The sequence below is a fragment of the Scylla paramamosain genome, unplaced genomic scaffold, assembly GCF_035594125.1.
Source record: "Scylla paramamosain isolate STU-SP2022 unplaced genomic scaffold, ASM3559412v1 Contig11, whole genome shotgun sequence".
Lineage (NCBI taxonomy): Eukaryota > Metazoa > Arthropoda > Malacostraca > Decapoda > Portunidae > Scylla > Scylla paramamosain.
Window position 1 is genome coordinate 1,368,672 of NW_026973676.1, and position 25,882 is coordinate 1,394,553.

General features: G+C 41.0%; 2 protein-coding genes and 2 pseudogenes across 2 annotated transcripts; 2 read left to right on the forward strand and 2 right to left on the reverse strand.

The window, feature by feature from the left end:
* Positions 1 to 340: 340 nt before the first annotated feature.
* LOC135097041 (dnaJ homolog subfamily C member 2-like) lies at positions 341 to 8,445 on the reverse strand (annotated as a pseudogene).
* A 263-nt stretch (positions 8,446 to 8,708) lies between these two features.
* LOC135097048 (uncharacterized) lies at positions 8,709 to 11,289 on the forward strand. The gene is made up of 4 exons (XM_063998808.1): positions 8,709 to 8,901; positions 10,155 to 10,336; positions 10,455 to 10,647; positions 10,865 to 11,289. Exons 1-4 carry the CDS (start codon positions 8,867 to 8,869, stop codon positions 11,226 to 11,228), a joined length of 774 nt encoding a protein of 257 aa, XP_063854878.1. The 5' UTR covers positions 8,709 to 8,866; the 3' UTR covers positions 11,229 to 11,289.
* Positions 11,290 to 11,291: 2 nt separating this feature from the next.
* LOC135097042 (peroxidasin-like) lies at positions 11,292 to 16,855 on the forward strand. Its single transcript, XM_063998805.1, has 9 exons — positions 11,292 to 11,301; positions 12,086 to 12,286; positions 12,692 to 12,868; positions 13,294 to 13,391; positions 13,683 to 13,791; positions 14,718 to 14,972; positions 15,158 to 15,804; positions 16,392 to 16,477; positions 16,590 to 16,855. The coding sequence occupies exons 1-9, from the start codon at positions 11,292 to 11,294 to the stop codon at positions 16,756 to 16,758; spliced, it is 1,752 nt and encodes a 583-aa protein (XP_063854875.1). The 3' UTR covers positions 16,759 to 16,855.
* LOC135097047 (dnaJ homolog subfamily C member 2-like) overlaps positions 15,212 to 25,882 on the reverse strand; it is a 33,202-nt pseudogene continuing 22,531 nt past the window's right edge.

A 25,882-nucleotide genomic window follows, 5' to 3' on the forward strand; every position in this document is an offset into this window, starting at 1 on the left:
TCCTCTTCTTGTTTTTTGCCTGATTGCCTCTGCTTTTTGCCTTTTTTCTGAGCCAGTCTTCTTTCCTTGTCTTCTTCTTTAAATCCTAAAAAATTAAAATATATATATATATATATATATATATATATATATATATATATATATATATATATATATATATATATATATATATATTATATATATATATATATATATATATATATATATATATATAATTCTTCATCTCTTTCCCTCTTTTTCTATAAACTTACCCATTCTTTAGCTACAGAAGTAGACAGGAAAAGCAGCAATTAATTTTTCCCTCATAAGGAGTCAGAAGTAAAACAAGAAACAGCTTCTTTGCAATCTAAATCATCATAAACCTTTCCATCAAAATGAAATTTGAAGTATTATGTAACAACAGAAAAAAGTACTCCTTGTGATAAATATCTCTTGGGATAATGCACAAAATTTCAACTTTTATTGGGATACAACGAAAATACACGAAATCAGTAATAAGTAACGAAACATACTTGGCTATCCTTGGGTCACAGGCATATGCATTGTCAACTAGCCTGCGCAATCGACCCATCTCCTCCTTCCGACGCCTCGCTCGCTCTACCTTGTTCTGCTTCTCTATCCATCAATGCTCCTCCCGGCTGGCAAGATTGACTGATTTAAAGAAGGGAAGGCGACCACAACATTGCAGTCACATTGCACTGTTACAAAAATATTCAAAGAAACTAAAATGACCAGTTAAAGCAATCAGAACAATGTCGGTGCCAGTTTTCCTTGCCATAAGTCTGGGTATTCTGTCTAGCCATATTAAATTTTCTTGTTATTTTTTCCAATGTCAAGTCTAGGCTTAAGTTTGGGCATTATTTCCTTATTCAATTAAAATTTTATTCAATGTTAATGTTTCAAGATACAAATTTCACCATTTTTGCTGCCTTTGGGAAGATAAAGCAAGGCTGGAGTGGAATACACATAACTCTAAAAAGACCAGACATACAAATAGTGAAGACTCACTCCTGTCCCTTCTCCTTTTCCTCCTCATCCAGATATGAAAACTCTCGCCAGGAATCAAAGTCGTACCAGAATCCATAGAAGCGATCAACCTGCACAGTGATGAAAATTAAGTCGGTTAACAATACAAAATAAACACTATTCATAAAGAAATCTTGAAATGATGTTTTATGTGTAAGTTACTGGACCCTCTATGCTGAGGAAAATTATAGTGTATGATATTTTAAACAAACTTTCAAAATTACTGGTCTATCTTTCCATCAACATAGCATATGATGATGGTAACTATAAAAAGTAAACTGTCACCAAATATCTACTTGCATTTCTGCTACTAGTAATCTCACTTCTAAAACAGTACAAGGGAGATTGATGTGACTGTACAGGCCAATCACTCTCTCCAGTTACTTAATCTGCTAATCTGGACTGACCTTTTGTTTGGTGTCATCAGGTTTGCCCAAGCCAGGAACGTGCTTGTGGGTGGACCAACGAGCATTGCACTCAAACACCCCTGTGAAAATCTGCAATGCAACACTGTGCCTTACAAAGATGTGGTGGAGACTGAAGAAGATGAGAGAGAGAGAGAGAGAGAGAGAGAGAGAGAGAGAGAGAGAGAGAGAGAGAGAGAGAGAGAGAGAGAGAGAGAGAGAGAGAGAGAGAGAGAGAGAGAGAGAGAGAGAGAGAGAGAGAGAGAGAGAGAGAGAGAGAGAGAGAGAGAGAGAGAGAGAGAGAGAGAGAGAGAGAGAGAGAGAGAGAGAGAGTTATATAATCTAATATATAGACCTGACATTACAATATGAGATGGAGTTAATCCCTTCAGTGATATGTAATCATCCACACCACTACAAGTAATGTATACAATCTTTATAACCACCTGCAAGAAAAAAGCGGTGAAAAGGAATAGATTTTTTGCAATTTCTAGCCAGTATAATGTTTGGAGATGGCTGTAGAATGTGAAGAATTGTCCCAGAGTGGTTAGTGGTAAAGAAAAGATGTACCAAATAGCAATGAATACTGAACTTTCAATTCTTTGTTGAGTCATTTTTCTTCCTAATAGGAGTTAGCGCTTGCCTTGTGTGCACATATATTTGACATTACAGTATGACATGGAGTTAAAAGACCTTTGAATTCTTTGTGGAATAAATTTTCTTCTTAGTGGGGATCAGCGCTTACCTGGAAGAAGTTTGCCTTATTGTGTGCACTGACAGCCGGCACCTCGTCATCAAACTCTGGGTCCACCGAGTCCCAGGAGCGTCGCTTGATGGGGTCCCCGAGAATCTCATAGGCTTTGGTGATGCAGGTGAAGTAGTCATCGTCATCCCTCACCTCCTCCCCAGCTGCTCGCCGCTTGTCTGGGTGGTGCCACAGAACCATCGTGCGGTCTGTGAGGAGTAACACAATGGACGGAAGTGCACACTAATGCTGCACTCTCATTCCTTTACCCAAGTGTTGGGTCATCCTGTTTTAAGCACGTACCAAAGGGAATGCTAATTATTATATTAGACTTACAGATATCTTAGCATAAAACCAATGATCAGAAAATATAATGTCTATCTATCTATCTATATATCAGGTTGCCAATCCCACATGGGGTGGCCCAGACAAACCACCACACACTCTTACAAATATCATTCACACTCATAGCCATAGGGGCGCCAACTATTCTTCAGACACATTCTCTCTGCTCTTCTGTATGCACCACCTAGCTACAATTCAAGAGCTTGTTAAAGCTAACAGTTATGGGCATGGTTTCATAATTAATAGTAATTACTACAAACAACATGATGGCATTCCCTTTGGGTTCTACTTTAGCAAATGTATCCCAAATGATTGGTGTGAGCAAAACTTCAATAATTAGCCATGCAATGTCAATAGCAGGCAACAAACTGCCTGTGCCAGATGATTGACAAAAGTCAACTGACAATGCTCCTCGCTGTGGGCCACAGGAAGACACAGCTCGCCCACGCCCACTCACTGTCAGTGTGGCCACACTTATTTGGTACAATGCTCCCACTTTTCTCACCATTTATCACACTCACCTGCTTGCTCACAACCATTGCCAGTGTGGCCATAGTCATAGTCTCAAACCACCATACTACACCCCAGGAGCTTTGGTATAGCAAAGCCAACCACATACATCCATAGCAAGGCACAAATAAAATGTAGTTATTGAAAATATACAAATAAAATAAAAATACCAAGACTAAAAGGGCTGACACTGCAACTGAAAACTGGCACTATAAAAATACCTTCAAACAGCAGGTGCACTAAAACTTGGTACTCAGTACACTATACACTCTAGCTCCAGATGCCACCAGGACTTACACGCTCTTTTGATGTCATCATCAGAGGCCTTGTACCTGTGCTTTCGGAGTCCCAGTACTGCATAATGATCCTGGTCCTGAAAGGCAATGTTGTAGAAATGTATCAATATATAAAAGAAAGATACTAATCAAATAAATGACAGAGGTAAGTGATGCTCTCATAGTGAACAATCAAGACAGAACTATATATGCTAGATAAGTTTAGGTTTTGAAAAGAGCTTAGTAAGAACTGGTTCACAGAGTAGTGGACAAATAGAACAGGCTTAGCATTCATGTGGTCAGCACCTACACCATAAGTGATATCATGAGGTTAGATGACTAGGCATATGCATATAGAGGCCAGATGGCAATAGGAAGGCTGACTGCATGGGGAAGAGGAGGATAACAGATTTTCATGGTTAGTACAGGAGTTATCCAGTGTAGGCCAGCCAATCTTTTGCAGTCTTCTCCATTCTTATGTTGCTATGACTGGACCATGCTGGCTGAGTTCTCACCTTCCAGTCTGCTGGGTTGAGAGAGCGAAGATAGTGTATGTCATCCTCCACCTCCACCTCCTGAGCCTCCTCCTCCTCACTCTCCTCTTCACTTTCCCCAACTGAGGAGGTGAGGTGGCCCCGCAGACGCCGTGCCTCATATATGTGGAACCATCGTCCCACTGGTTCTACCTCCACCTGGATGAGTGCTGTGGAAGGGAGAGGTAGAGAGAAAATAAAACAGATATTACCAAGAATACCATTCAGGATGCTGAGGAAATAAAGGACATATTGTACAGAAAGAGACAGAAAAGAAAAATACCATAAGAGAAGAACAACTAGAAGGTCATCTCTAAAAAGTACACACACACACACACACACACACACACACACACACACACACACACACACACACACACAAAGAGACAGACCATGAAAGATAAAGAGATGTTGTTGCAGAGACTATACACCAAAACATCATCTGAGAAATTCTCATCTACATACAAAAGCCCCCTGGTTAAGTTAAGTTAGTGTTCTTAATGGGGGCATCCACTGGAGAAAGATGCACTGGTTAAGCTGGATTAGTGTCTTTAAAGGGGGGACAGGACTCGCCTTTCAGTTAGGTTGGGTAAAGTTAGGTTAAGCTAGAAAGTTCCCAGTTTTCAATATATGGCACCTCATCCTTAGACTTTCCAACGAATGTCAAAATTTGGCATAATTTAGCTTCTTCCACCCTAAAACTCCATTTTCCCACCATGTCTCCAAGCTTGTTAGGGACAGAAAAAAGATAGGATTTGTGGTGTTAAACTGCAATTTACTGGTAAGAATAGCATAATGGGAGATCTGGGTGATGGAGCCTCCCAATTAGCAAGGTTAGTAATCTCACAGTTAGAATAGTGTAGTGGGGAATATGGGGGGATGGGATATTCTCTGTTTGTTGACTATTTTTAAGGATTTCTGCGCAAAACAGTGTTTTTACTCCTTAAACTTTTCAGGCTTCCCAACTTTGGTTTATTTTGGCCTGCACTCCCCTACCTTAAAAATGTAAAAAGAAAACAGGAAAAGGAGTGGAGAAAATTAACGGTGAAAAAAATTGTATTTTCGGACAAAATGAAAAACCTAAAATTCTATAGATATAAAATGTAGATATATTAACAAAGTTTCTATGATATCTCTTTCAAAGCAATTAACTAAAAATAAAGCCTGAGGGAAAGAAAAGGATAATATGGAGATAACCTTAGCCTCTTCTAGGGTTAATACGTACATGTCAGATAGAATTAAGGTTGTAGAATATCATGCAATATATATCAACTTCTGGAAACTTGTAAAAAAAAAAAAAAAAAAAAAAAAAAAAAAAAAAAAAAAAAAACAAGGTTAATGAACTGATGCATTCCCATGCTACACCCTCCCCTTCCAAGTGCTTGAGGGTCACTGTTGGCTGGCTGCTGGAGCTGTGCAGGGCAGGGTGAGGTTAGCCATTAAGGGAATCAGAATACTTATAGTTATTTGAAGTTATTACTTAATTATGAAAAAAAAAAAAAAAAAAAAAAAAAGGAAAGGATTAGGGTTAGGGTTAGGTTAGTTTAGGTTACGTCAGGGTGAGGCTAGGTTAGCAAGACCTTCAAATAACTAAGTATTGTGATTCCTGTAATGGCTAACCCTGCCCTGCCCCACACACCTCTCGCAGCCAGCCAGCAATGACTCTCGACAACTCAGACGAGGAGTGTGTAGCATGGGGATGCATCAGTTCATTAACCTTTTACCTTTTTTTTGCTTAAACAAGTTTCTGTAAGTTGATATATATTGCAAGATATGCTACAACCTTAATTCTACCTGACATGTAAGTATTAACTTCAGAAAAGGCTAAGGTTACTTCAGAAGAGGTTTAGGTCCATATTCCCCCAACAAACACTTACTATGATTTCAAAGCCACAGAATGTACTATGTGCCCAGGAGGTACCACCCCTGTCGCCCCCCTTAATCTGTTCGGTAAAACTGCAGGGTTGGACCTCCTCTCTATTCATTAAAAACACATTGCAACGTGATAGAGTACTTACTATAGAACATGTCTGTGATGTTTTCAATGTGGGGAAGGCTTTTGTAAGGCCATAGTAATTAAATTAATAGCGCGCTGCCTCCAGAAACTAAGTCCACAATCATCCCAAGGATATAAGTTAGGTTAGGTTAGTAACCTTAGGGGTTCCAGGGGAGGCACAGCCCCCCTGGACCCCCCTTTCTCACACATTGATGAATATAATTGAATACAAGAAGGGGAAATAATGAAAGTCTCTCTCTCTCTCTCTCTCTCTCTCTCTCTCTACCTAGCCATGTCGACACACGGCCTTGAAGACAAACCCTTTCACCACCACTACCACCACCACCACCTCCTCCTCTTCCTCCTCCTCTTCTTCTTTCGTATCATAGTCTATATTCTCCTCCTTTTTCTCCTCCTCCTCCTCCTCTTCTATTCCTCCTTCTCTATTCCTCTTCTTCATTGTTATTCCTCCTCCTCCTCCTCCTCCTCCTCCTCTTCCTTGTCTTCTTCCTTTGTGTAGTCCATATTCTCCTCCTCCTCCTCCTCTTCATAATCATCATCTTTTCTTCTCCTTCCTCTTCTTCTTCTTCTTCTTCTTCTTCTTCTTCTTCTTCTTCTTCTTCTTCTTCTCCTTCTCCTCCTCCTCTTCTCATACCTCACATTCACTTTCAACATCAAATCCTCCTCCTCCTCCTCTCCTCCTCCTCCTCCTCCTCCTCCTCCTCCTCATCTTCAGTAATTTCATGCCAACCAGAGATATCAAGTTAATGTGTCTTCGTATTGTTTTCCTCCTCCTCCTCCTCCTCCTCCTCCTCTGAGAACTAACGGGGATTTTATTCATTTTTACTCTCACATTCCTTCCCTACTCTTCCCTACCTCCTCCTCCTCCTCCTCCTCCTCCTCCTCCTCCTCCTCCTCTGAGAACTAACGGGGATTTTATTCACTTTTACTCTAACATTCCTTCCCTACTCTTCCCTACCTCCTCCTCCTCCTCCTCCTCCTCCTCCTTCCCCTCCTCCTCCACTGTGATTATAAAATATGTTGTGTATTACGTATATTGTTAAGCTCCAGGAGAGAAAGAGAGAGAGAGAGAGAGAGAGAGAGAGAGAGAGAGAGAGAGAGAGAGAGAGAGAGAGAGAGAGAGAGAGAGAGAGAGAGAGAGAGAGAGAGAGAGAGAGAGAGAGAGAGAGAGAGAAAGGTTAACCAGAAAGAATTTTAAGTGAAAGATGGAGAGAGAGAGAGAGAGAGAGAGAGAGAGAGAGAGAGAGAGAGAGAGAGAGAGAGAGAGAGAGAGAGAGAGAGAGAGAGAGAGAGAGAGAGAGAGAGAGAGAGAGAGAGAGAGAGAGAGAGAGAGAGAGAGAGAGAGAGAGAGAGAGAGAGAGAGAGAGAGAGAGAGAGAGAGAGAGAGAGAGAGAGAGGAAAGGTTAACCAGAAAGAATTTTAGTTAAGTGAAAGATGGAAATGAGAGAGAGAGAGAGAGAGAGAGAGAGAGAGAGAGAGAGAGAGAGAGAGAGAGAGAGAGAGAGAGAGAGAGAGAGAGAGAGAGAGAGAGAGAGAGAGAGGAAAGGTTAACCAGAAAGAATTTTAATTAAGTGAAAGATGGAAAGAGAGAGAGAGAGAGAGAGAGAGAGAGAGAGAGAGAGAGAGAGAGAGAGAGAGAGAGAGAGAGAGAGAGAGAGAGAGAGAGAGAGAGAGAGAGAGAGAGAAATAAAATAAAAGAACAAAGAAAAGTAAAAATTTGAAAGAGCTAGACAGACAGACAGACGAGAGAGAGAGAGAGAGAGAGAGAGAGAGAGAGAGAGAGAGAGAGAGAGAGAGAGAGAGAGAGAGAGAGAGAGAGCAGAGAGAGAGAGAGAGAGAGAGAGAAATAAAATAAAAGAACAAAGAAAAGTAAAAATTTGAAAGGGCTAGACAGACAGACAGACGAGAGAGAGAGAGAGAGAGAGAGAGAGAGAGAGAGAGAGAGAGAGAGAGAGAGAGAGAGAGAGAGAGAGAGAGAGAGAGAGAGAGAGAGAGGGGGGGGGGGGGGACCAGTCTTTCCTCCAGCAAACTGTTATTCCCTTCAAAGTTGCACTAAAATTTTCCCTCCAGCCACAAACATTATCTCTATTTCTTACTCACCTCAAGGCCTCTCTCTCTCTCTCTCTCTCTCTCTCTCTCTCTCTCTCTCTCTCTCTCTCTCTCTCTCTCTTTCAGTTAGTGTGACTCACCTAGCTATCTATTTATCTGTCTGTCCGTCTGTCTGTCTGTCTGTCTGTCTGTCTCTGATGTAACTAAATCTCTCTCTCTCTCTCTCTCTCTCTCTCTCTCTCTCTCTCTCTCTCTCTCTCTCTCTCTCTCTTTCTCTCTCTCTCTCTGGCTCTTTAAATCTCTTAACCAGATGATACATGGCATTTTTTTTAAACAATGGTAATAATAATAAAATAATAATAATAATAATAATAATAATAATAATAATAATAATAATAATAATAATAATAACAATAGCAATAAAAATAACAAGAAATAATAATAATTAGAATGTTTTACCTTTAACGAAGCTTGAAGTGGTGGTGGTGGTGGTGGTGGTGGTGATGCTGGCTTGGATGAACAGTAGTAACAATAATATCCTTCATTGTATTATATATGGTGTAAGGTCTTGCGGTTTGCATTGATCTTGAGGCTTATTTCAGTTAGTCAGCTAGCCAAGCCTCCCCTCGCAGCAGTCATCTGCAAACACAACGTATATGATGCGCTGTTGAATTGTCGTCCTTGTATTCCTTCCAGTGTAATTATGGTGTTGATTTAATGTTATCTGTTGATGTTTTACTTAGTTCATTGAACATGGTTTTAAGAAGCAAAATACAGTCGCCTTGGTACAGCCAGCTCGCTCACTTTTATACAGCGTAATGCACCAGATGTTCCTGAACACACATTAACCTCGTCTCCGCAGAGCAAATTTTGTTGTTTTCTTGGTGAGAGAGAGAGAGAGCAAACTGTGCACGGGGAGGGAGCCAGGGAGCTACAGGGAACCAGGACGCCGCTGTGTTGTTATGCCAAAACACTCAGCTGCGGCTTGTCATACCCAGTACGTCTTTACACTTTAAAAAAGCTTGTCAGGGCGGCAATGTCCACTTGCTTACTTGGTAATGTGTCTCTGAGTCGCTGAATGTTGGCCAGGCAGCTGTTGTGTTCGTGGGACAGGTAAAATAAGCACAACAGCGGCTGGAACTCACCTCAGTCACAGATTCGTGCTTAAACTGTTTTGGCGCCGCCAAAAGACCATCTCAATATGCAGATTTTATTTCTAACTTATGAAAACAAATAATGTTTAGGGGATTTTATGCATTCATATTTTGTGGAAATATACTAGAAGAGGAAAAGTCTCACTAACCTTGAGTTTTATCAATTAAGGAGCAAAATAAGTGTTTTTGCCCGAAAATTTAGATGGTATGAAAAGCATACCATGTTTACAATCTTCACTATTGTCTCATTGTCTAGGTTATTACCTAGACAGACATGTAAAAATACTCTTAACTATTTTAGTATTTCGTTAGATGGTAACAGATATCCAAAAAAGAGATAAGATACCCAGTAACTCTTGTGAAATATGACACGATGAATGACAGTCTTCACTACATTATGACTTTTATGCTACGAGAGAGAGAAATGCTTTTGATGCCACCTTGTCTATAAGAGCAGGGTGAATGAGTGGAAGCCCCAATAAATTATTATCCTTTATGATATTACCTTATCCTTTGCTGTGTGTGTTATTCTTCGTCTATAAGAGCAGGGTGAATGAGTGGAAGCCCCAATAAATTGTTATCCTTTATGATATTACCTTAACCTTTGCTGTGTGTGTTATTCTGCTCTTACCTTATTTCCACCCAATCCATAAATTTGTCTAAAGCTCCCCAATGACTCAGTACTAACAACCTGATTGCTGAGTCTATTCCATTCTATCCTGTCTTTCTTAAATCTATCCTCAAGCTTGAATCCATTTTTACTTCTTGTCCTTCCCTGTTTACTGCCTCAGAGAATTTTGCTTATATCACCCTTGTTGCATCTCATATCACTTGAAGAAATGGATTAGACCTCCTTTTAATCTAATTCTGCCTTTATCAAGCACAAACCAATTATTTATTGCCCTACCTGGAGAATTTTGCTTATATCACTCTTATTATGTCCCCTATACCACTTTCCAAGACCATCAGACCCCTCTTAACCTCTACCTTTTATTAAGTTTAAACCAATTATTTATTTTCCTAAATATAATTACTGACCCTGAAAATTGTGTTTCCCTTTGTGTCATTGCATTATCTCGCTCCATTTCTTCTCCAGAGTGTGTATGACAGCCTGTGTGGTGACATGGTGGTGTCTGTGGCTGACTGTGGCAGGCATGGAGGTCTGGGGAGGAGGAGAGGATGGGGAAAGAGGAGGAAGAGAGGAGAGGTCCCTTCAGCAAATCCCCTTAGGAACCTCAGGATTTCCCTTACCTGTGGATATTGACCCCATTCCTTCAGGTAAGTGAGTAATGGGTGGTGATGGTGGTGTAAATTATCAGAGAGCTATCATAAATACTATCACTGAGTTTATGTAATGTTGCTTCACTAGTCTTATTAATGGTGACACTTCACACAGGCCCCAGAGAACAGATCAACCAAGTGACATCCTTCATTGATGGGTCGGTGATCTACGGGTCCAGCAAGGAGGAGAGTGACGAGCTGCGTGCCTTCTCTGGCGGCCTCCTCAAGGTGCAGCGCGGCCCGGCAAACACCCAGATCCTCATGGCCGACACCAACCAGATTGACTGCAAGACCTCAGGAAGATTCAAGTATGTGTTTGTGTGATAGATGAGTGCATTAGTTAGTGAAAGGGTTATTCAGAGCCTTAGACTGATGTATTTTGAGGTGAACATGACACAAAAACAGCAGAAATTTCCCATAATTAACAACAGAAAGCCAAGCAAACAATAAAACAACAGAGAAAATGATAAAAACACCACAGTTTTGTCTACCACGCCTCACCACTGACAGTCTCTCCACCACCAGAGCCAGGTCACGCAAGACTCGGGCAGCAGACGGCCAGCTCAAAGACATCGAGTCAGGTTCCCCAAACAACGTACTGGATTTGATGGAGGTTCTGCCTAACACTGACGTCAGCGATATCACGGAAATTCCTAGCGTGTTTGAGCGTGACGACCAGACACTGCCCTGCGACCACACTTTGCGTTTCCGCACAGCTACAGGGTGGTGCAATAATCTTAACTTCCCGTCCTTCGGCAAGTCGTTCAGGGCAAAAAGTCGACTCCTACGTCCTTCTTATGAAAACTGTGAGTGTCTGTCTGTCTGTATGTCTGTGTATGTGTGTATATATATGTGTGTGTGCATGTGTGTGTGTTGGTATTTGGGATAGGTCAAGAAATTAAGTGTTTAAGTTTGATGAAGTAAGGGATAAAGTCAAGAGTAGATCAGATAGATGTCTATGTGTCTGTATTAGTGTTAGGGATAGAACATAAATAATGTGTTCAGGCTTTATAAAGTTAAGAATCAGAGAGAAGTCATTTCAGTCAGCTAGAGGTCCCAAAGTGATATAGAGAGCATGACAAGGATGACATAAGCAAAATTCTCAGGATCAGTAATCAGGACAGGACAAGAAATAAAGAACTGAAGCTTGATAAAGTTAGGAAAGAGAATAAATAAATATGTTTGTAAATGAGTCTGTGGTGCCTTGTCTGTGCTGGCCTGTGTGGGAATGCTAGCCTTGTATGTAGACAGAGAGACAGACAGATAGATATATTACTATTATTATTGTGTGTGTGAGTGTGTGGTGCCTTGTCTGGGCTGGCTTCTGTGGGATTGCTAGCCTTGTATGTAGATAGACAGACAGACAGATAGATATATTACTGTTATTATTGTGTGTGTGAGTGTGTGGTGCCTTGTCTGGGCTGGCTTCTGTGGGATTGCTAGCCTTGTATGTAGATAGACAGACAGACAGATAGATATATTACTGTTATTATTGTGTGTGTGAGTGTGTGGTGCCTTGTCTGTGCTTTGTATAGGACTGCCAGTCTCACAGATAGATATATAAACTTAATTCTCACTGAAGTACCCCCATACCTTATCTTCTATAGGACTGCTAACCTGACAGATAGATAGATTAACAAACCAATTTCCTTACAGTACAATCAAGTACCCCCAAACCTTGCCTTCTGTGGGACTGCCAGCCTGACAGATAGATAAACAAATGAATTTCTTTACAATACACTCCAGTACCCCTAAACCTTCTCTTGTCATCCCCAGGTCTGTCTAAATTTCGCGTCACTTCAGTCACCGGCAAGCCTCTCCCTTCCCCTCGGCTCATTTCCGCCAACATGCACGACGTGTCTGCACCGCATGTCCGCTATACCCTAATGGTCATGCAGTGGGGCCAGTTTATTGACCATGATATTATTTTCACCCCCATCAACAAAGGTAGGTGTGCGTGTGTGTGTGTGTGTGTGTGTGTTTACATAGTTGTAGCTTCCAAGGTCTGATAAACTATTGATTTGTTGTCTCCTGATCTATATATGTCTAGTTTTCTTTAATTTCTGCATACTTGTCACTAAAACTATATATTTTCTTAGTCTGTTCCTAACCTAATCTATCTTTGTTGTTTATCATTATCTGGTTTTTCCATTAGTTATCAAATCTCCTGTTTCTCTTTCTCATTCTAGTGTTAACAGGTATATGTTTTCTAATATCAACTTAACTGTGTATGTGTTGATAAAAAAAAAAAGTACTTATTCTCTCTTTACCTCATGTCTGTAAATACACTGACTCCTGGCCCAGCATCTCTTCACCTCACCCACTAAACACATTCACTTCTCTCTCTTCCAGGTTTCCAAGACTCGATTCTGGATTGCCGCAGATGTGACTCTCCCCAGACAGTCCACCCTGAGTGTTTCCCCATAGCCATTCCTCAGAACGATCCATTTTTCCCTCCTGTCAATATATCATCTGGCCAGCCATTCTGCATCCCCCTGACCCGCTCCATGCCAGGCCAGCTGACTCTAGGTGTGTGTGTGTGTGTGTGTGTGTGTGTGAGAGAGAGAGAGAGAGAGAGGATATGAAGGTATGCTGTGTGTGTCTATTTCCTCTTGTGGGATGTGACAGAGAGAGAGAGACAGATAGAGAGAGTGAGATAGTTTGTCTTTGCTTCTCCATGTAGGTGTGAGGGAGACAAAGAGAGACACATAGAGTGTGAGATAATGTGTCTGTGTGTTTGTCTGTGTGTTTAGTCTCTATCATCTAAACTTAACACAGCAAGGCCAATAAAATGATAAAAGAAGAAAATCAACACTACCAATAACACTTTCATCACCTAAACATATTATTACTATTGCTTAAACATAATTCCTTCAACCAGGCTCCCAAGAGTGAAAGAATTACCATTGCTATTATCATTATCACCATCGTAACACAAGTAATTTGTTGACCAGGCTACCGGGAGCAAATGAACCAAGTGACTGCCTTCATCGACGCCTCTCACACCTATGGCTCGGACAAGTGTGAGCAGCAGCAACTGAGGACCAAGTCAGTAAGTGTGCAGCACCGGGGAAAACCAGCATGAGGCTTCTATATCTGTCATCCACATCTATATACTAGTCTGATCTTGTTTTAAAATCTCCCTATTGACTGGGTGCTAACAACCTGAAAAGTAGTAGTAGTAGTAGTAGCATCTCACAGTGCTAGGCTGGCCACTGACACCCATACACACACACACACACACACACACACACACACACACACACACCTATTGGTTCTGAAAAGAGGGAGAAAGAGAGATGCAGAATAATGTACTACTACTGCTACTGCACTACCCCTGCAGGACGGCATGCTACGAGGCACACCCAACCCCCTGCGAGGCAAAGACCTGCTGCCCACTGAGAATGAGAACCACGAGTGTCAGGCTCCCTCTGGCCGGTGCTTCACTGGAGGTTAGTGTTTGGCTGAGGTTAGCTTAGGTAAGGTTAGGTAAGGTTACTGTTTGCATTGCTTACTAGATGATGTCACTGTCTACATATGACTGAGAGAGAGAGAGAGAGAGAGAGAGAGAGAGAGAGAGAGAGAGAGAGAGAGAGAGAGAGAGAGAGAGAGAGAGAGAGAGAGAGAGAGAGAGAGAGAGAGAGAGAGAGAGAGAGAGAGAGAGAGAGAGAGAGAGAGAGAGAGAGAGAGAGAGAGAGAGAGAGAGAGAGAGAGAGAGAGAGAGAGAGAGTCTTTAAAGAGTCATTTATGTGTATGTGATTGACTGAATGGGTGAATGAGAGAGAGGAAGAGAAACAGAGACCCTTCAAAGAGTATGTTTTTTGTTTGTCTGTGTGTGTGTGTGTGTGTGTGTGTGTGTGTGTGTTTATTTACCTAGTTGTATTTACCTAGTTGTATAATACAGGGTCCGAGCCAAAGCTCAATTAGTCCTGTCTCCATACCCGAATTTGTCCAATTTCTCTTTAAACATGTGCACACTCTTTGCCGCAACTACCTCTTCTTTTAAGTTATTCCATATTTCAACCATTCGATGCGGAAAGCTGTATTTCTTAATATCTCCCAAACAATGACTCTTCTTTAATTTCTTCATATGTCCCCTTGTACGTCTATCTCCTTCCTCCACTTTTACAACTAGGTCATCTCTGTCTATCTTCTCCATGCCATTTACTAATTTGAACATTGTTATCAGGTCTCCTCTTTCCCTTCTTTCTTGCAGTGTGTGTGTGTGTGTGTGTGTGTGTGTGTGTGTGTGTGTGTGTGTGTGTGTGTGTGTGTGTGTGTGTGTGTGTGTGTGTGTGTGTATGACTGAGTGAATAAGAGGAAAAAACAGAGAGAAAGCCTTAAAAACATCCACTTGTCTGTTTCCTCCCACCCACAGGAGACACCCGGGCCTCAGAGCAGCCTGGCTTGGCTGCGCTACACACTCTGATGATGCGTGAACACAACAGAGTGGCCGGGGAACTGAAGCGCCTCAACAAACACTGGAATGATGAGCAGCTCTTCCAAAATGCCCGGCGTATCGTGACGGCCATCAACCAGCATGTCACGTACAATGAGTGGCTGCCAAGGGTGCTGGGGTGGAACGCTGTTAATCTGTATGAGCTTAACTTGCTGCCTGAGGGCTATTCTGAAGGTAGGTTAATGTGTGTGTGTGTGTGTGTGTGTGTGTGTGTGTGTGTGTGTGTGTGTGTGTGTGTGTGTGTGTGTGTGTGTGTGTGTGCAACATTTCCCTCTAACACACTGCACTCCTAATGACTATCTCTCTCTCTCTCTCTCTCTCTCTCTCTCTCTCTCTCTCTCTCTCTCTCTCTCTCTCAGATTACGATGCATACTGCAACCCAACAGTGCTCAATGAATTTGGCATAGCCTTCCGCTTTGGCCACTCTCTACTCAAGCCTTCCCTGGAGCGCATGGACGGAATATTTGCCAAGCGCAACCCTCCTGTCAAGCTGAGCGAACACTTCTTCAACCCAGACCTACTCTACCAGCCTGGGATGCTTGATGAGATCATCCGCGGCCTGACTACTGTGTCCATGGAGACACTGGACCAGTTCTTGACAGATGAGGTGACCAACCATCTCTTTGAAGACAAGCGGCAGCCATTCTCTGGCCTGGACCTGGCTGCCCTCAACATCCAGCGAGGCAGAGACCATGGACTGCAGCCTTACAATGAGTACAGGGCCCTCTGTAACCTGACCAGGGCGAGGTCGTTTGATGACCTGCACAGGGAGATAGCGAGGCCGGTGATCGAGCGAATGAAACGGACGTACGCACACGTGGATGACATAGATCTGTTCACTGGTGGATTGATTGAGACGCCGCTGCACGGTGGACTGGTCGGTCCCACGTTCGGCTGCATCCTCGGCATTCAGTTCAGGAACCTCCGCTGCTGTGACCGGTTCTGGTATGAGAATGCTGACCCACTTGTGCGCTTCACCGACCCTCAGCTCACTGAAATAAGAAAGGTGGGTCTTCCTTGGTGGTGGTGGTGGTAGTAACAGTAGCAGTAGTCTATCCATCTGTGAGTAATGAGTGGTGGTGGTGGTAGCAGTAGTAGTAATAGTATCTCTGTTGGTGTTAAGTAGTGGTGGTAGTAATAGTAATAATAGTAGCAGTAGTATCTCTGTCTGTGGGTGGTGAGCAGCAGTAGTAGTAATAGCAATAGTTCATTTCTCTTTATATACCAGGCTGGCAATCCCACACAAGCCACACACACACACACAAGCCACACACACACACACACACACACACACACACACACACACACACACACACACATTCTTATCCCAGTCAGCCATAGGATAGAAAGGAATAATAGTAATAGAAATAATAGTAGCATTAGTAAAAGTAAATCACCTTACTTATCAAATCAACTTAAAATCTAAGTAACCTTGCCAAATCTACTCAAAACTTAACTTAATTACCTAATCTGTCCTAAATCTAGTTATGTCTAACCTTACTAATCAAATTAGCTAACTTATCTTGATCTTACTTAACAAATGAAGTGTTTTAGCAGCAAACAAATGAGCTCAAGTGTGTCTCTTCTCTACAGGTGACACTGGCCAAGCTTCTGTGTGACAATTGTGACAATGTGGAAAGTGAACAGCGGTCTGTCTTTGACCTTCCAGACCCCTTCCTGTAAGTACTGCTCCTGCACACACACACACACACACACACACACACACACACACACACACACACATACAGACACAGACAAAATGCTATCCCCTCATCCCTTCCTCACCCCCAGGAACCCCCGAGTGTCATGTCGCGACCTCCCCGGGGTGAACCTTGAGCTGTGGAAAGAGGAGCACGAAGAAGAGGAAGACCTACATAGGATCAGATGGAAGGACCATGTCAATGAAGACACAAGAGACAAAGGATTAGATGAAAGAATGCCTCAAGGCAGAAACATCTGAAGAAGACTTTTGTAAAGAGCAATCCCAAATAGAAATTAGGGTGGGAAGAAGCAGCGTTGGCACTCACCACATTGGTAACATAGATGCCCAGGAGTGTTCGTCGTGCTGGCCGTTCCACTAGGATGGCCATGAGGCTGCCAATGAACCCTGGCACAAAGGAGACTGTGAAAAAGTTGAAGTGCTGCAGAATGTGTCTGTGGGAGTAAACAACAAACACATCATTAACAATTAAACAATTTGACATTTCATAGAGGTGACTCAATTTCAGCTACCGTATTTGATAGCTTATAAGACACACCTTAAAAAAGTCTCAGAAAATTAGCCAGCGTCTTATAAGGCCAAGGTTCAGCTCTGGGGCAGTGGCTAGTAGTAAGTCTATGGCAACAGTGGCCCTTAAATCAAACCACAAACATCTTCACACATGTAAACAAAGTGATGATCATTTCTACATCTCAAAAACAACTCTTTTTTTTGTAAGGTAACAATGTATAACAGATCATACTTAATGGTAATTCACATAAAATAACACCAGTCAGAAAGAAATTAAGTGACTATGCTTACGTTGTTTGTACCAAAACAAATTCACCATTAGTTAAACATCAAACCTGGCAACACATGCAAGGTTCACTGCGTTCCTTAGGTAAGATACACCTTCATACAACAGAAATTATGCCTATCTTTTAACATTTTTATCTCGCATGTGTGTTCAACAAAACTTGAAGCTAATGAGAAACTATATTTTTTTCAGAAAACCTAACATAACAAAAGATTTTATAAGTGAAAAGAGAGTCACAAAGTAGGGTGACTCATGGTGATGGTCTGCACAATAATCATGCAATACAGTTTATGCAATAGTGTTTAAAATTTCCAGATTCCATTTCCCCAACATAATGGGGTCACAGAAACAACGTGTACACAATGGCGTATAAGTTACAAAATTATAAAATTTCCCAAGGAAAAATATTGGAATCTAATAAGGATCTGAATACATATGAGAGGGCATCAAATGTCAGGTTAAATCCTTCACTTCATATACAGAGCTTAAACCCATTTATTTATCTTTTTTTTTTTTTTTCAATGCCTGCCCAAACTGAGATGCATCTTATAACCCCATATGTCTTATAAACTGTCAAATACAGTATTTTCTATTTTACAGTATTTTATCTTGTTCCAACAGGAAAATACTAATTTTACAGTATTTTATCTTGTTCCAACTGGAAAATACTAATTTTTTTGTCATTTTATATGCTAATGATGAAGTGCTTCAATGGCTGTCCTTCATCAATATCCTATGGTCACCTCCTCTCTCCAAACTAACCAACAAGAACTCATGCACTATACTTGGTTTGTGTAGTAACAAGAATTGTGGGAGCTGATCACAACACACTATGACCACTGATTACTTAAATGTGTATTCATTCACATAAACTATACTATATCTTAATTAATTGAGTATCCATGCACAAAAACATAAAAAATAAATAAACAAATAAGTAAATAAACAGAAAAAGATTACTTTGTTATGCAACTCCATGGTTTCATATAAATTTCCCAGAGTAAAAGCAAGCATGACACACTCAGTATAATAGCATGTATATTACACTTACTACTTCCAAACTGCCCCAACATGTGCATGGGAAAGGCCACACCTGGCATGCTCACCTGACAACACAGTAGGAGCCAATGTACCCAAAAGCATTGACTGTCAGGAAACAAACTGATGTTAAGTAGTTCTTCAAGAGCTTTTTTTCCATACTTCATACTTATTTTCCGAGCATTCACAAGACCGGTTAGCTGCAGGCAAACAAATGCAAGTCATTAATATTACAAAGATAAACCTCAAAATACAAAGTGTCATTCCCAATTCAAAAGAAAAAGGAAAGAAAAGGAGAAATAAAGAAAGCAAGCAAGTCAAATTATTAACTCCTGATCAAAGTCTTCCTTCCACCTTTGAAGCCAGAAAGCAAAATCATATTCCCCTTCACCTCACACTCTACTTACACCAGATCTATCATGGCATAAGGTAATTGATATGAAAAGTTCTATGCATAGCTATAATCCATTTTCACCTCTTTTTACCAATATAGTAACAGTAATCTTTAACATTTTGTCACCTAATGACACCATCACACACATTTTCAGTAACTAGATAATTCTAATGAGCCAAAATAAAATTACAGTAGATGCAATGCAATATTTTATCGCAATCACCCCTTTACTGCCAAGTGTTACCTTTTTAAATTATATTCTAAACTTCCATCAAGCTTAGGAAGCCAGTGCAGTTGCCAGAACAGTTTACTAGACACAATGAGGATAGTATCCCTCTAACATAAAAAAAAAAAAAAAGGTCACATACCAAGTACACCACACCATAGATTTTGATGCTTTCAATGAACCCAATGATACAGATTTCAAAGGAGGCTGAGGAGCACGAGTGTTTCCAGCAGTGGCCGAGCTCATAGCAGGAGTATGGCAGGATCTTGCTGAAGCTCCCCATCCTGCTGTTGTTACCACTACTGCTCCTGCTGGTACCTGTCTCTCCTCACTACCTAAAGGGCAACACCTGAAAAGGGAACATAAGCATGGGTGTGCTGTCAATCCTCCTGTCTAAGTACTAACTTGTGCAAGCAATCTATTGAGGTGTTGAAACAACTCCCACAGGAAGCATATGAAAAACAAATACACAGGCACCAGATCACAAGACAATACTATTCAGTTAACAATGAAGTATGTATGCTGTAAATTTCTTATGTACGTTAAACTGCAGATATCCAGACTGAGAATGCCTCAAGTACCTTGTGATAAATAAAGCTCAACACATCATCAAATAAGTCACCAGCATCAAGGCAGTTTTTTGTTCAAGCAAGTCAGTTCTTAGAATCCCACAAAAGCAACTGTCAAGATCTGCAGACACACTTAAACTATCAGATGCATCAATGGTGATGCAGCAAAACCAGTCTCATCACATAAAAAATATAAAAAAATCAAAGATGTATGTTGGAGTCATCATAGATATCACAGAGAGGATATCATCTCAAGTAGAGCAGTGTCACATCATCTTAATCCTTATCACAGGCAAAATAGTTGATAAGATATTTCATGAGCTCAGTGATAAACACTATACTCAGTAATCTGATAATGAAACTGTAAGATGTTCTTTAAAGAGGAAAAGAATGCTTATTAAAAAGAATCCCAAAAAATATATTGGCTCCTGACAGACGCTATGGTCCCAATACCTAAAACGAGAGAGAGAGAGAGAGAGAGAGAGAGAGAGAGAGAGAGAGAGAGAGAGAGAGAGAGAGAGAGAGAGAGAGAGAGAGAGAGAGAGAGAGAGAGAGAGAGAGAGAGAGAGAGAGAATGATAGGCAACAAATTCATCCAAGTAGACATGGCAAAAACTGTAGATTTTTCCTACTTAATAAGCTTCATGGGCAGACAAATTCATCTGCATGGTCAGTTAAAGGATAAGTAAATCTGTGCACTGACATAAATCTGCAATGTTGTTTCTGTAAGGCTGAGCTGTACATTACCAGTTTACTTTCTACCCTCATGAGAATTGGTTCACATTCTCTCACGTTCTCAGGATCTGATCGATTCAATTAATACATGGAGTCAATGTGACCCGGGTCTTATCATCCTGCACTGATCACATCAAGAATGGCATGACACGTTACAAAAGGAGGCACTGCACAAGCATTACATTTATGCCCCTACATCATAACTGCCTCTAACCAATACTAGCGAGTTGAACCTACAGCAGCTCAAAGGTCACGGTACGTGACTCTTCACTCAATGAAACATTGTAGTCACTCTTGCTAAAGCAGAGATTGACTGACCAGAAATGTGAGGTCACTGCAAGCTGGTTTCAAAGCAGAAAGATGAAAATCTCATAATAATGAGAAGGATGCTGTAATACTTCTATAAGGTGATTCCAAAAGCTTGATCACTGATGAGAAGTGTATTGCCATACATCACAACCTGTGGCTCACCCAGGCCCTATGATGAGTGTACTGGATAAAACAGCTCAAGACAGCCACAACTTCCATTGCCACATGCTCATTCCCATACATGTGCAATTTTTAACCTACTATACAGTACTGCAATTAATTTCTATACCTATTGTGTTGTTGCAATGTTTAAGATTTTTACAGTATGAAGGCATCATTCTCAGTCTGTGAAGTGGCAACTGTCAACAGCAGCAAGCCATCCTCTCTAAAAGTTTAAGCATTTCTATACTAAAGACAACACAAGCCAAGAACTGCTTCACCTTATTTACACAGCTATACAGACAAGAAAGTCAAGGCTCTCACGTGGCACTTGACTTTGTTTACAAATGCTTTCACTGTTGCAGGAGACACCCGACTGCTGTTGACAGATGCCACCTTGCCACCTCAGACTATCAGCTGACGCCACAAAATCAGTCACATCACCGCACTGAGGGAGATAAACAAACCAGCACCTGAGAGCTTGTCATCACTCAGTACTAAGTCTGTTTTGTCTGCCGCAGGGCTCGTCTTGACGTGTACAAGTATAAATAGAGGATGACTGGCAAATGACAAACCATAACTGTCCACGGGGGCGAGTTGTGTGTGGAAATGAGGTAACGTGTGTTGTGTTGCTTAATATAAAGTGTACGTATCCCACAGTACTCTCCACAACCACCAGCCCCATTCCGATAGTAATGACCTCAATCCTACCAACCACCACCCATTTCTCAATATGCATAACCCACACCAGTCCATTACTACTACATCACTAGAAAATTTACCGTCTGTTTGTGTGTGCAGTGTTGCATTATAGTGTCAATACCCCACACCACCCCCACTATAACCCACCATCACACCACGATCTCAATCCTACACACTACCACCCACTTAGTAAATAAACAACAATCGCCCATTACAATTACACCACTACAAGAATTACCGTGTGTGTGCAGTGGGCTTGGGGCCAAATGAGGTTTATCTGGGTGGTGGGGTACCTGAGCGCAATCATGAAGGCTGGCGGGGTAGATATCAGGTCGCTATCTGTAGTTTTAGTTCCCCTACACGTCCGTCTGTCTGATTGGCCGCTACTGCCCGCCAACCTTCCGCACTACGAGCCTAACAGTGTTAAGTTCGTATAATTTTACTGTTATTATTATTATTATTATTATTATTATTATTATTATTATTATTATTATTATTATTATTATTATTATTTCTCATGTCTCTGTGTCATACGAAATAGTATTTGTACTACTACTACTATTACCACTACTACTACTACTACTAGTAGTAGTAGTAGTAGTAGTAGTAGTAGTAGTAGTAGCAGCAGAAATACTGCATTTTGGTTTATCAAAGCGACAGATGCGTGGTTATGTAATGCAGTTCACTATTACCATCTGCTTCCTTTTATCAATAATGACCATATGATATCTGTCACAAATCAAAGGTCGCAGATAACGTGGTGCTTTATACTTCAAAGAAGACCCTGATATGCGATCACGTGAAAAAGGAACACCCCAACAGCAGGTTTGATCTACAAAATAAATAAATAAATAAATAAATAAAAGTCAATCCACAAATTTATGATGTTACGAAAGGCTTAAAACTGAAGATATGATGGAAGGTAGAGTGCACAGCGAGATGCGAACAATGAACAAAAATTATAGCGCACACACACACACACACACACACACACACACACACACACATGACCATATATATATATATATATATATATATATATATATATATATATATATATATATATATATATATATATATATATATATATATATATATATATATATATATATATATATATATATATATATATATATATATATATATATATATATATATATATATATATATACCAGTGGAAGACATTAAATTTTGTGTAGGTGGTGGGTGAGCATGGTGGCTGCAGATGATAATAATGATTATCTATATTTTGGTGTTTCACAAAGCTATTACTGGCTGTGTTGGCCTAGGTTAGGGTTGACTATGCTGGTCCGGGCAAAGCTACGAGGTCACACATTCTGAGGCGCACATCCATGATTCAACAGCTTGCATTATTACTTATATCACAGACTGAGTCACTTATTTGAGGTACTGAATCGCACATCATGAACTTATTCCATGCATCAGCCACTGAGAGCTATATTCTGAAACACCTCTGAGCTGCACCTCCATTACTTACAAAGTAATATTCCTCAAGTGTCAGGCTTGAATCATGTGTATCAAGGACCTGTGAATGTGTATAAGCATGTTAAGTCACAACTATTGTCTCAATGATGTTTGTGTATTTTCTATGGTAACTCTTCATTAGGATCTACACTAATCACAGCATTTACCTGCAGCTCTTCATGTGGCATCTTTACTCTTACCCACCTTGTAAATTTAGTGTTACTTTAAAATCAAACTTAAGACTGTAGTTTTCCTTTAGAAAATTAAGAAGGTACACATTTGTATGCAATCACATGGTCATCATTGCATATTACTTCTTATTATAGTCACAATCACCGCACACTTTTTCACACGTCTTGTAATTTTTTATACAACTGCCACAGATCCATTCATTCTTCAGGAAGTGGCTTCCTTGTGGCTACTGCCATATTAATGGAGATTGCCCTTCTGTCCTCCAGAGCTACACTATGATGATAAGGAAAAGCACATGCTGTTTTGCATCTGCTTTCTGCAATGTATAGAATTCTGCACTTATCAACATTAATTTTCAATATTAGCAGTTTTCCCATAGCACTTAAAAATACTTTTCCAAGTGTTAATTTTGCTTTTTGCATGACAACTTATTGCAAGCAGTGGAAGTGAAGTGTGATGGAAGAGATGGAAGAGTTGGGGGATGAGGTTATAAAGGAGAGAAAGGGAGAAGTGGAGGGGAAAGAAACAGATCCCTAGCTACACTTTTGTGTCCCCATCAATATATGTAGCTGCCCCTCCAATTCAGGTAGTCCAAAAGTGGCACTGCTGAGACATAATGCTTAAAAATAGAACAAGAGATAGATTTTCAGATAGCAATATTGCTTCACACAACAGCTACAAGAATTTGCTACATCTGAACTCACAAAGGAAAGAAGACAGCAGGGTTTGGCTCCTCACTTCTTTCCCATTGCAGCAGCCTGAGCCGCCTTCTTTGCCTTCACCATCTCAACAAGCTCCTGAAATGCCATCATATGAGAATAAGACTTAAAAGTTACAATAACATCAGTGTCTACTGTGTACTATATAAAACCTTCACTACATACATACACACACACACACATATATAAAACCTTCACTACACACACACACACACACACACACACACACACACAGCACTTACATCTCCATGCATTTATGGAGGGACCACAAAGATAAAAGCAGATCAAAAAATAAATGCATCAGAGAGAGAGAGAGAGAGAGAGAGAGAGAGAGAGAGAGAGAGAGAGAGAGAGAGAGAGAGAGAGAGAGAGAGAGAGAGAGAGAGAGAGAGAGAGAGAGAGTGTCACTCCATAAACAAGATAAACCTGATTTGTTTTCTCCACAATCTCACATACAGGGAATAGCAAGCAACACATCACCAGACACACAAACACACACACACACACACATATACAGACCTTATAGCGCCTCATGCAGTCTTTCTTGGTTCGGTTGGGGACACACTTGGCAATGCGGTCCCAGCGGTCAGGAGTAGAGACTGGATAGGTCTTGAGGGCTTGCTCCAGCAACCTCTGTTCCTCAGCTCCCCAAGCAGCAGTGTTCATCCCCAGCATCTCCTGTGGTGCTGCACAAAGGAAAGATCTAACATCAGCCTAAAAACATGTTTTTTCTTAAAATATCTTGGAATTGATTCACAGCTCAGCTGGTGATATTGCATAGAGCTAAAAGACAATTCACAGCAGTTACACAGAGAAGGGAGAAAGCTCTTGAGTTCATACAGAGAAGACTCATGGTAATAATTAATTAGTATAAAAAGAGAAATGAGAAATTACCCAAGCATCAACATGATATAAAACTACACAAAGATGCAAAAGAATGATCTGAATGTCAGCATAACAGCAAGAACTCACTGTCATATCTCTGGGAGGCTGTGGTGTCGCTGATCACCTGCCGAGCCTGTGCCTTCTCCATGCTGTGGTAGGCATTCTTGTTGGCTGCCTCCCTCATGTGCTTGTCTGAGTGTTGCAGCTCCTTGGCCTTATTGAGCACCTCCTTGGCCAGCCTGGTGATGCTGGTGGCTGTGTTGGTTGATATACTCTGCCACAACCTCCCACCTGCAGCATGGAGGGTTCAAAGAGTTCCTCTAAGTACAGCAATGCATAAAAACATAACCTAACATTAAGGGAGCTGCAAGAAGCCATCCTTGTATGAAACATATCTACCTATATCCACCTATCATTCCCATCCATAAATTTGTCTAATCCTTTAATGCTCCCCAATGACTCAGCACTAACAACCTGATTACTGAGTCCATTCCATTCATCTACTACTCCATCTGAGGACCAATTTCTTCCTCTCTAACTATTTTCAAGCTTGAACCCATTGTGTCTTGTTCTATCCTAATTATGATCCTGAGAATTTTATAAATGTCACCTTTGTTATATTCCCCATACCACGTGAAGACCTAAATGGTGTGTATGTAGAGAACAGTAGTAGGGATCAGATAACAACCTTGATATTAGTCATTTTAAAACACACATGGAAACACAAGAATAAGGCAATAAATCAATCAAATAAAATATTAAAGCTTAAAAAACCCATCTATTTATATACTAGGCCAGCAATCTCACATCAGCTGGCCCAGACAAGGCACCACACACACACACACACACATACACACACACACACACACACATGCACACCACTTAGTGTCAGCATGCTCGGCTCACAACCGAGAAGGCATGGGTTCAAGTCCTGGGAGAATCTCTTCATGTGTAGCCCCTGTTCACCTAGCAGCAAGTAAGTACAGGATGTAACCTGAAGGGTTATGGCCTCACTGTCCCAGTGTGCGGTGTGTGAATGGTCTCAGTCCTACCCAAAGATCAATCACTACAAGCTCTGACCTCTTTCCATATGGGGAACAGCTGGTTTGGTGACCAGCAGACGAATGTAGGTGAATGACACGTCATTCACACTCTT